The following is an 11,831-nucleotide window of genomic DNA, read 5'->3' as shown; positions in this document are numbered from 1 at the left end:
TTCGACAGGCTTTCGAGCAAGGGAGAAAAAGGGGTACAGATGGTTGTGTACAGACAGAAAAATAATGGCAAAACTGGCAGCCCCACCAATCCCACAAGCTACAAAATCCTGGCTATGGGCCTGATGGTATCCATCAACAGTTTTATCTGGCTATCAGGTCATTTGGGGGCCAACTGGAGGAGCCGGAGCTTGCCTTTAACAGCCTGAAGTTTTGCATAGGTAAAGGTTTCCCTTGCTCGAAAGCAAGTCGAATCTGACTCTAGGGATGTGGTGCTCATCTCCGTTTCCAAGCTGAAGAGCCAGCGCTGTCCAAAGACTTCTCCGTGGTCCTGTGGCCAGCGTGACTGGACGCCGAGGCACACGGAACGCTGTTACCTTCCCACTGAAGTGGTACCTATTTATCTACTTGCAATTTTTTGCTTTCAAACTGCTAGGTTGGCAGGAGCTGGGGGCAGAGACGGGAGCGCACTCCGTCATGCGGCACACTCGGGTCTCGAACTGCTGAACTACTGACCTTCTGGTCTGCAGTTCAGCCTCTTAACCACTTGAGCCACTGCAGCCCTTAAGTTCTGCATACCTGTCTATAAAAAAGTGCTACCCTTCTTCTGGATCTGCTGCCAGGGGTCCCAGGGCCAGGCCTTCTCTGCTCTTTATCAAAAGCTTGCAGAGCTGCTGCACTTGTAGACGAATGCATTTTCTGAACACCGAACAGCATTAACGAAATGCAACACTTTGGTTTCTGTGGTCACACTGTTACTGTATTTTGTGACTGCTTTCGGATTTTATTGTTATTCACGCTGAGCGCTCCGTGCAGTAAAACGGTGACTCAGTTCTATAAATCCCACAAATGGAGCACTGAAACAGGCTGGAATTCCATCTCTTTATGAGGGGTAACTCATCCGCGTTAACGCATTGGAGGCTTTGGACACAATTATCTCTCCATCAGGGTTCCCTCTAAGGTGAGTAAGTGTGAGCCAGCTCACAGGCTTTTTTAGCCTCCGGCTCACACATTTTTGTCTTAGCTCAGGAAGGAAGGCTCAAGAGCAAACTAATTTATGCAGTAGCCAATGCTCCCTCTAAGCTGTGGAGTCTTGTGAGCAAAAATTCTACTTTGTGAGCTACTGGCATTAAAGTTCAGAGTGAGTGATTTGGCTGCTGCATACATTAGTTTGCTCTGGAGCTCTCCTTCCTGAGCTAAGGCAAAAATGTGTGAGCCGGTGGCTAAAAAACTGTGAGCTAGCTCACACGAACTCAGCTTAGAGGGAACACTAGTAGCCCAATCGCTCGCTCACAACCTTAATGCCAGTAGCTCACAAAGTAGAATTTTTGCTCACAAGACTCCACAGTTTAGAGGGAGCATTGCTCTCCATTCTGCTGAGAAACCTCGAAGATGAACTGACGTCCAGCACAGATACACTCCACAAAGCCCAACCGAGAAGGAAGCACAGTACAGCAGCGGAGGCGGGTGCCACAGCCCGTCTCCACTCACAATCAAGAGAACAAGCTGCCAGCACTTCACAAACCGGAGTTGGGGAGAAAATATTGTATTGTTTCACTGTGAACACCTTTGAGTAGCGAGGAAAAGCAGTAGAGAAATACGGCGATCAATTAAGTTCACAAAGCAACCCTACTACTCGAGAGGAAAGGGCCAGGCGTGGGGGTTTTTTTTGGGGGGGGGAACTGTGGCAGGGATATGTGACCCCGTTTCCCCTTTGCCGGAGGAACTTTGTTAACTCTCAACAGAACAGACCTGGACGGTAGCAGCAGCAGCTAAATCTGGACCGCTCTTGAGTTCAACTCCCAGCTTAATTTTGAAACTGATCGTAAACATTTCAACGGAACGGTTAAGTACAGAATTTCCCTCCCAGCTTTGCACCGAGCCCTGCTGTACAGTTTCCACTAAATGTAATACTCTGCAATAATGGCTCCGGCTGGGGTTTGTTTCGGACACCGCTCTAACGCGCTCTTTCAATTCCCAGACAATTTCTTCTGAGCGAGCCGGCACCACACAGGATGGCTGCAAGCAATGAACATTTCACGTACGGAGAGTCCTTGCAGCCCAGCGCTACGTACAGTACCCACTGGGTCCAAAAGTTATTTCTGAGAATGCTGCTACAACAGTACGCCTCGCTATTCGGATCCTCTTGGTGCTTGGGCATCAGAACACATGCATGCTCCCGGGTTACATTAGAGCGCCACCAGCAGAGAGATTCCCAGTTTGCCAAAGGCAGACCTATATTATGCTGAGGAATGAGACTGAGTTGAACAGGCAACAGTGATCCAAGAGGCAGGTGTATTTGTGGGAACTTTTCAAGGAAAACAGGTACAGAACAACTGTGAAGAGAACACAGCTCTGCTGAAGAACCGACCACTGGCTCTGCCCTATAAACATCGACCTAGTGCCACTTTGTAAGCGCAGCTCGGTAGCTAAGACTGCTTCCGTCCCGTCTAGGTTTCTGGCGTCATTCGAGCGCCCCCCCCCCCAGGTTTCACGCACTTTTTTAAAAAAGCGGTGGTTTTTAAAAACAGTCGCTTCCCCAGCAAAGGCGTCGTCAACCATACAGACCCTAAAGCAAGGATTACAAAAACAAGACCAGTATCATTTCTTTTCTTACAAGAAACACTCAGGTCCCAACCAGCCGGAAAATCTGGTTCTTTAAGTAGGTGCACAGCTGGTTCATTAAGTCCCGGTTCTGCCCTTCGACCCAGTGCATTTCTACCAAGAAATCCTCCCCTTCGCTCTTCACATTTAAGACGCACTTGAAAAGGAACCATTCGTTCAAGACGCTGGCACGTGGCCCGGTTGCGGCGGCTTGGCTAGCGGTGCCGAAAGCTCGGGACTCCTTAGCGCCACTGGATTCTTCGGCGCCTGCTAAGGCAACTGCTGTCTGTCTGGCTTGCCCGCTTTCCTCAGTACGGGCCTGGCTGTTTCCTTCCTGAACGGGAGAGGAACTATTTAGACTATCGGCCTCGGGGGCTTCATGTTCCCGGGAGCCTCCTTCCGTGCTTCCGGTCTCGTTCTCTTCACATTCTACGGTTCTACTGGAATCTTTCTGGGGGTTCTCTTTCTCTTCCGGGGCTTGCAGGAAATCGACGGACGCGCGGGGAAGTTCACGCAGCTGTCTGACCCGCTCCCTTTTCTTTCTCCTCAAATGAATCCAGGAGTTTTCTAGGGCCGTCAGGAACAGGCTGACTTCGTCTTTTTCGCAAGGGAGACATTTGTATTGAACCTGTTTCCAAAGTAAACAAGAACCGGATCTTTAGAATCATGCACTGCTTCCTAAAGAAAAGTCACTTTCAAAAAATGCGCCCGTTACGGCGAATATACCTTCAGGTCACGGAGGATTTTTTTAATCCATGCCGCCACTGCTTCCGTCCCTTCAGAAGCATCCAGTCCCATGGATGAAGCTTTAATAGCCAACTCTTTCATTGTTGACACCAAAACCAGGAATGTAATCGGTTTCCGAGGCTTTTCTAGTTTTCTTTTCTTGGAAGGGGGTGACTGAAAGAGGGGGAAAGACATGCACAATTATTCTATTCTGCTTGGGATAGCTCAAAATACTATTTTATTATTATATTATTTTCCAATTGAAGAAGAGGAGATTGGATTTATAGCCTGCCCTTCATTACCCAAAGAAGTCTCAGAGTGGCTTACAAACTCCTTCCCCCTTCCCCTCCCCTCAACAGACACCCTGTGAGGTAGGTGGGGCTGAGAGAGCTCTTTCGAGAACAGCTCTGAGAGAACTTGTCACTGACCCAAGGTCACACCAGCAGCTGCATGTGGAGGAGTGGGGAATCAAACCCGGTTCGCCCAGATTAGAGTCCGCGCTCCTAACCACTACACCAAACTGCCAGAGGATCTGTATTTAATACAAATTCTATAAATAAATGGTGTCTTATGTGGTAACAACAACTAGTACTGGGGAAAAACAACCCCACAATGGAGGAACTGGAGAATACATTACATGAACCTGCAACTACAGCTATACTGATGTCTTTTGTAAGAAAAGATTTTTGTAAGATAACTGGCGATAGTTCATCTTCCATAAAACACGTACTATCATCAAGGAGGTACATGCATCTACATTATGTGTTTCAGCCCAGTGTTGAAAGTAAAGGCACAGGGCCTTCCAAAGGCAAGGGGCTACCACAGAAAAGGCCCTGCACCTGTAGCCACCACCCGCTAATCTTTTTATCAATCGGTTAGATATTACCTTTTCCCTCCCTCCCCCGAAAGGCTTCCCGCAATGCATCTCCCTCATGTCCCCCGCTATACTGATGTCTTTTGTAAGATAACTGGTGATTGTTCAACTTCCATAAAACACGTACTATCATCAAGGAGGTACATGCATCTACATTATGTGTTTCAGCCCAGTGTTGAAAGTAAAGGCACAGGGCCTTCCAAAGGCAAGGGGCTACCACATGATTAATATGAAGACACTACAACTAGACAGTGGTACAAGGTTACAGATAACAGGAGAAGCTATGCAGGGAAAGGAATGCAGCACCCATTAGTACACAGGTCAGGCGGGTGCCCCCTCAGCCCATAAACAATATGGCAGCGTAGCTGACCTTCACCTCTGAAGGCGGGGCACAGAGCAGGGACTGAGAGGTAGATCTTAACGGGTGAGCTACTGTAGGGAAGGGCAATCCTTCAGGTACTCGGCCCCACGCCATTTTTTAAATTTAGTTATGGGGAGGGGCATGACAGTAACCATAATGCTATATTTTTTTAATTAGGACCACTAAAGATGTCAGCAAAGCAGCAAATAAGCTTTCAAGTTCACCAGAAGTCCTCTTTGGGCTCAAGGGGCGGTGTGCCCGCTGAGCGCCGGTTGCTGGGCATTTTCACAGGGGTCGCTCCCGCAGCTAGCAGACACCAACAGACCCTTTCCCCCGTGAATCTCGTCCAATTCCCCTTTTAACAGCAGCTGGCACCTCCACAGCTGTATTCCTGAGCATAAAAGCAGAGCCCCAACTTCCTGAAAGTGATGCACTGCCAGAGTGGCTAAAACCCCTCTGTTTTAGCAGTCATAGCTCAGCAACCATTAAGCAGCAAAGTACCATCAGGGGCAATGATGTAGGGAAGGGCAATCCTTCAGGTACTCGGGACCCACGCCATTTTTAAAATTTAGTTATGGAGAGGGGCATGACATGCTATATTTTTTTAATTAGGACCACTAAAGATGTCAGCAAAGCAGCGAATAAGCTTTCAAGTTCACCAGAAGTCCTCTTTGGGCTCAAGGGGCGGTGTGCCCGCTGAGCGCCGGTTGCTGGGCATTTTCACAGGGGTCGCTCCCGCAGCTAGCAGACACCAACAGACCCTTTCCCCCGTGAATCTCGTCCAATTCCCCTTTTAACAGCAGCTGGCACCTCCACAGCTGTATTCCTGAGCATAAAAGCAGAGCCCCAACTCCCTGAAAGTGATGCACTGCCAGAGTGGCTAAAGCCCCTCTGTTTTAGCAGTCATAGCTCAGCAACCATTAAGCAGCAAAGTACCATCAGGGGCAATGCTCCCTCTGAGCTGGGGAGTCTTGTGAGCAAAAATTCTACTTTGTGAGCTACCAGCATTAAAGTTGTGAGCGAACGATTGGGCTCCTGCATACATTCGTTTGCTCTGGAGCCCTCCTTCCTGAGCTAGGACAAAGATGCGTGAGCCGGAGGCTAAAAAACTGTGGATGAGCTCACACTAACTCAGCTTTGAGGTACCTTTCCATCCTCAGTTTGGTGTGCGGACTCTAATCTGGGAGAACGGGGTTTGATTCCCCACTCCTCCACTTGCACCTGGCTGGATGACCTTGGACTTGCACCTGCCTGGATGACCTTGGGCAAGCCGTAGCTCTGATAAGAGCTGTTCTTGAGAAAGAGCAGTTTCTGTCAGAGCTCTCTCAGCCCCGCCTCCCTCACAGGGTGTCTGTTGTGGGGAGGGGAAGGGAAAGGAGTTTGTAAGTCACTCCGAGACTCCTCTGGGTAGTGAAGGGCGGGGTATAAATCCAATCTCTTCTTCTTCTGCTCAGTCTCAACTGCCAGGAGGATGAGGTCTTTGGGAACTCCCCAGCCTGGGAGAAAAGGCAACTGGAAAGGGAAAGGAAACCTGAACTACAGTTGCAGTACTTTTAATTGGATATTGATACTACAGTCTTTTAAAACGTCCCGACCTGGATGGCCCAGGCAAGCCCAATCTCGTCAGATCTCCAGGGTCACCACGCAGAGGCAGGCGATGGCAAAGCTGCCTCCGTACGTCTCTCGCCTTGAAGACGCTACAGGGTTGGCCCTACGTCGGCTGTGACTTGACGGCACTTTCTGCCGCCACATTTTAAAATGCAACGTAAACCAAAACAACGAGATAAAGTCTTCCTTGGGGGGGGCCTCTTAGCTGGGCAGTGTCTCCCCCCCCCGGGGCTCATCCAGGATTGGGCAGTGTCCCCCCCCCCGGGGGGGCTCATCCAGGGTTTGTCTCCCTTTCTCATCAATCAGAACAGACTAAGGGGGGTGACGAACTACTCTGCCGAGAACATCAGTTGCCCGAGGACAGCATGGCGCTTCGTTCCGCACCCGCCTATGCTCAAGCATCAGTCTGACTGCTGGAAGCGGCCGACTCACCTGGCGGGAGTGGACTGCCAGGCAGATGGTGCCCTTGCTTAAAGAACCATTTAGTGCCATCTGCCCGGGCCCTGAGCCCCGGCCAAGGTAAACAGTGCCGTTCGCAAGTGTGCGTGGCTCCAGCCCTCCGCCAGCTTGGCAAGGGAATGGATATTCACACATCCTTTCTACTCTCTAGGGCACTGCCCGCTCTCGCCTCTCAAAACTGATTCCAGAGCCTATCAAACACATGCCAGGGGTTAAGAACCATGGCTCTCTTGTAAAAGAATAAAGCCACGGCTGGGAGACAGAGGGAACCGCTCCAGGCATTCTGTGCGCTCAAGGGGGCTTCGAGCGGCACTTCTTGGAGAAAAGCAATCGTTAAGAACACGAGAAGAACCCTGCTGGATCAGACCCGTCTCCTTCCCTTCCCCTCCCCACAACAGACACCCTGAGCAGTAGGTGGGGCTGAGAGAGCTCTCTTGAGGACTGCTCTTGAGAGAACAGCTCTGACAGAACTTGTGACTGACCCGATGCAAGAACTTAGAAGCCTTGCTACTGGGCACTGCTCTCCCATTCATTGGGGGATTTCTCTTAACGGGCTGCTGCCAGAGTATTTTCCCTGTCTGATTGATCCCTATATTAGAAGGGTATTCACGCTGGCCAGTTTTAATGTGCTCCCCTCAGCTGTGTTATATGGGAGATTTTAAAAAATACCATTCCTGGATAGGTTTTGTCCCTGTGGGCTAAAGGAGATTGAAGGAATGGACCGTGTACTTTTGTCTTGTGGACTTTACCAGGATTTACATGCTTATCACCTCGTCCCTAGACTGCGATCCCTGGAGGGCAAATCTGAGGAAAGTAAGATAATGAACCTTCTAGCCTCAAGCAGGGCTGATACCACCGAAGAGGTGGCCAACTTCCTTTACAGAACGTATAGGAGGAGAAGTTCTTTTTCGGCAGAAGGGGTAGTGAATTAACTGTTTTGCGGGCCTACCGCCTCTGTACCTAAGGCTGATGCTGTTGTTATGCCAATAAAGGTTTGTGGTGTTGTGTGTTGTGACTGACCCAAGGTCACCCCAGCAGCTGCCTGTGGAGGAGTGGGGAATCAAACCTGGTTCTCCCAGATTAGACTCCGCGCTCCTAACCATGACACCAAACTGGCTTTCCCAGGTAGGAGTGTTGGGGCTTGTCAACTCTTACACAAAATCCATGTTCGAATGTAAGGCAAGAGGGCAAAGAAAAAGGGGAGGGGAAGGGAGAGGGACGGACGCTTACCGGCACCTTGACGTTTTCATAGAAGCTCCATGCCAGTGCCCACCTCATGGTCCGGCCCTGGCAGAATTCGGTGTGGGTAACTTTCGGAACCTGTACCGGGCAAAAGTATCTTAAGTCAACAACCTTTCCTCAATTATTTTTTAAAAGTGATCCTGGCCACCAAGAAACTTTGGAACGAAACCCCAAGCCGCCCTCACCCTGATGTACGGTGCCACCCTAGGCAGAGAGATTCTGGGCTTACCCCACTGACTTAAGTCTTACAATAAGGCATGAGAAAAAGAGAATGATTACGCAGTCCTTCTCCTCAGAGCTTTTTTGCTGAGCTGTGCAGCAGGCTGCGGTGGCTCAAGTGGTTAAGACGCTGAAACTGCAGACCGGAAAGATCGGTAGTTCAGCAGTTCGAGACCTGAGTGCCACATGACGGAGTGAGCTCCCGTGTCTGGCTCCAGCTCCTGCCAACCTAGCCGTTCGAAAGCAAGAAATTGCAAGTAGATAAATAGGTACCACTTCGGTGAGAAGGTAACAGCGTTCCGTGCGCCTCGGTGTCTACTAGCCGGCCTCATGACCATGGAAACGTCTTTGGACAGAGCTGGCTCTTCGGCTTGGAAATGGAGATGAGCACCGCATCCCTAAAGTTGGATTCGACTGGCTTTCGAACAAGGGAAACCTTTACCTTTACAGCAGGAGAAGCCGCCTCCTGTGTCGTGCATCCCTATGAAATGCACGCTGGCAGGACGGACGCATGCAGCGGAATAACCCCACATGTGCAGAGGGTGGGAACAGAATGGACTGCATTATTCCGGACTGCGAGGAAGAGACTGCAATACTGAATGCTCCCCCGCAGAAAGGCACTCTCTGCTTTCAGAAATCTAGCAAGGCAAGGAAAAGGCGGGATTAGAACCTTCGCCGCTTGACCTGCTGGCTTTCTTCCAGCATGGAGTTTCCCCCCACTTATGGGAAGCACCGGAAAAAGGAAAAGGCATTTCCCCACCTGCAGTCTGAAGTAGTATAGCCCCACTCTCTGCCACCTCAAGCCTTCACCACCACATTGTCCTGCACGCACAGAGCGGGCCCTCAGGTCTACTACAACAGAGAAGGAGTGCAGAATGAATAGCAGAGAGAAACAGGGATGACGGGAAGGCAGAGGCAAACCCTGTTCCCTAAGTCCAGCTGATCCCTAAGTCCAGGATGCCATCTGGGAGACTAGCAAGCAGGCAGAGCTCAGAGGGCCCTATGGGGACATAGACTGTGTAGTTCGTAAGAACTGAAGAAGGGCCCTGCTGGGTCAGACCAGCAGTCCATCTAGTCCAGCCTCCTGTCCCACACAGTGGCCAACCAGTGCCTCTGGAGGGCAAACAACAGGGCACAGAGGCCGAGGCTTTCCTAAGAACACAAGAAGAGCCCTGTTGGATCAGACCAGTGGTCCTCAGGCGTCTACCACATTTAGAAATCAAGCTCATGTGTGTGTGGGGTTGTTGTTTTTCTCTTTTCTGTTCTGAAGGGTCTCATTTGCACAGAAGAAGGCACATGTAGCTGATCTTCCCTTGGTCACTTCAGGGATCAGCTGAGAAAATTACCCGACACGACCGTGGGAGGCAGCGGCAGGGTTCAGCGTTTTCCAAACGTGAGCACCTGCAGGTGCTAATGTTAGGCTCACCCCAGATACGCAAGTCAACACACACGCACACACAAGGCCCTGTTGTGGTTCTTCAATGGGGCTTCCCTTCAAAGGTCCTAGATTTCCTAGCAGCTGCACCACGGAAGTGCCTTTCGTACAAGGGACGGCATGACTACAAAAACACAAGGAACAGGCAGCTGTTGTGTGCCTGTTTATTTCCTTCTGCAGTCCGCCTTTCCCTGCTGAGACTCAAGGTGGGTCACGAAACAGAGAGAGCAAGGAGAGACATACTCACGCCATGGATTCGAAGCTCCTCTTTCAACGGCGCCAAGCTGCATTTCTTTCCCAACATGCAACTGTACCACCTGTTAAAATAGGTTTTTTAAAGAGTTAGGCCATTCTATCGTAGTCAGCAGCTGCATTTTTAAAAAAAAAACGGGGGCGTGGGAGTACAGAGGAGGGGAAGCCATGCGAGAGAGAGGGAGAGACCAAAGGCTGGAAAACGGAGAATGGTGGGAATGCATGAAAGTACACGGGTTTGGGACCCAGATATTACAGCAAATCAAGGAATATATGGGGTATAATATCCCAAAAAAACCAGAAATGGTCCTTCTCAATCTGTGGGAGAGTAAAACAACTCCTAAAGCTCACAGAGAACTCATCATGACAATGCTGACAAGCTGCCAAAGCTCTGATAACTTCATGTATGAAAAAAGAATTCCTCCCTTTGGGGGTATTGCATGTTATATAGATTTTGACTAACAGCACAAATCAAACAGATTTAATAGAGAATCAGTACCCATTATGAAGCAACTGCTGGACTGATTTCCCTGATTATATTGACATTTTAGAATAGCTACCTCCACTTTTCTGTCTGCTTCCTCCTCCTCCTCATTACCTTGTTTTGTGCTCTATACATATGCTTTGTATATTATATAATAGAACAGTGTCAAAATTGTATTCCTTCTATAAAAATTGTATATTTTCCCTAAAGAATATCTCTCTTTATATATAAAAGAGTTTTGGTGCGACTCCTGGACACATTCCCACAGCCTTTGGCCTGCTCAGCTGCCACTCTCATGGACTCCCAATCCCGTGGCTGCAGTGGCTCACTGTGTGGGCACGGCCCCGCCCACCAAACTGGTGGGCAGCCTTTCGCCCTCACTCTGGAGGGAGCTGGGGCAGGGAGTGGAGTCTCAGCCTCACTGTGCTGGGAGCCAAGGGACAAGACGGGCTTTCCAGCGGCCAGAGGATGAGGAGACCGACTGCGAGACAACGGGGGAACACAGGGAAATGGCAGAGAGCCTGCAATGGCACGAGTCACCGCGGCTCACCATTTGCAGGACCAGCTGAAGACGGAGAGGTGGCTGGATGCTCACGGGCCCAGTGGTGGGGACGTGCCGCACTCAGTGAAGGGGAGTTTGGCAACGACGCAGACGAGACCCAGGCCAATCCTGCCGACGCCTCAGCCTTTATTGTCAGCTGAGGCCGACTCGAGGCTGCTGGACGCCAGGGGCCACAGGGCTGACGGCGGTGGAGGCGGCCCAATGGATGCCGCCACCCAGCCGGGCAAGGAGGCAGTGGTAGCCCCTTCCGTCACCCCTCCACCCTTGAGCTGGGAGGGGGGAGTGACTGGGGACCGATCCTCTCACCGCTGTGCCTGTCGTTGCTGCCGGCCCAGCCCCAATCCACCTCGCTGCCCGGCCTGCCCCCACACCGGGGCCGGTGCACCGCCAACGCGGAGAGTGCTCAACGCGGCCCCGAGGCTGCGGCTGTCCAGGGAGCCAGTGCCAGGCCATTCCCTCACCCCTTGAGCCATGGGGCCAGCAGTGGGGGGATGTCCCTTATTCTCCTCAGAGGTGACCAGCACCCCGTCTGCCACACCTGGAGGAGGGCCCTCACGCTGATGCTGCTCCTCCCGCTGCCCGGAGGACGGCAAGCATGCGCACAAAGGGGCCCGGTGGTGGCCCATACCGCTGCTCTGGGGTCTCGCCAGCACGTCCAGGGCGGGGCCCCGGGGAGGTCTCCCGTCTTTCTAGGGCTTGTTGTATTGTTCCTACAATGGGCCTTGCTCCTAGTCCACCATATATTTATATGGTTTTACATACTGTAATCTCTGATCAAGCTGTATATCTCTATGTTACTGCTGTTTGTTATCTGTCAGTCTAGAGTCTTACATTTTAATAAAGTATGTAAGTAAAAAAGGGAATAATTCTCCCTCTTCCCTTTTTTACTTACCGTGTTTCCCCGAAAATAAAGACACTGTCTTATATTTATTTTTTCTCAAGAAGACACACTAGGGCTTATACCACACATGCATAGAAATCCTGCTAGCGCTTATTTTTGGGGTAGG

The 11,831-nt window shown here is 50.7% G+C and overlaps 1 protein-coding gene across 1 annotated transcript in view; it reads right to left on the bottom strand.

The window, feature by feature from the left end:
* Positions 1-1,535: 1,535 nt before the first annotated feature.
* The window catches only part of METTL16 (methyltransferase like 16), a 22,269-nt gene continuing 11,973 nt past the window's right edge, over positions 1,536-11,831 (bottom strand). The window contains exons 6-9 of the mRNA XM_015424534.1: positions 9,774-9,843; positions 7,861-7,950; positions 3,329-3,502; positions 1,536-3,230 (exon numbers count right to left, since the gene is read on the bottom strand). Of these exons, the coding sequence (XP_015280020.1) occupies positions 2,625-3,230; positions 3,329-3,502; positions 7,861-7,950; positions 9,774-9,843 (940 nt within the window). The 3' untranslated portion in view covers positions 1,536-2,624. The remainder of the gene's footprint in view (positions 3,231-3,328; positions 3,503-7,860; positions 7,951-9,773; positions 9,844-11,831) is intronic.

Source organism: Gekko japonicus, unplaced genomic scaffold (assembly GCF_001447785.1).
Source record: "Gekko japonicus isolate JY-2015 unplaced genomic scaffold, Gekko_japonicus_V1.1 scaffold274, whole genome shotgun sequence".
Classification (NCBI taxonomy): domain Eukaryota; kingdom Metazoa; phylum Chordata; class Lepidosauria; order Squamata; family Gekkonidae; genus Gekko; species Gekko japonicus.
The sequence above is the reverse complement of the archived record's forward strand: the minus strand, read 5'-3'. Positions and strand labels throughout refer to the sequence as shown.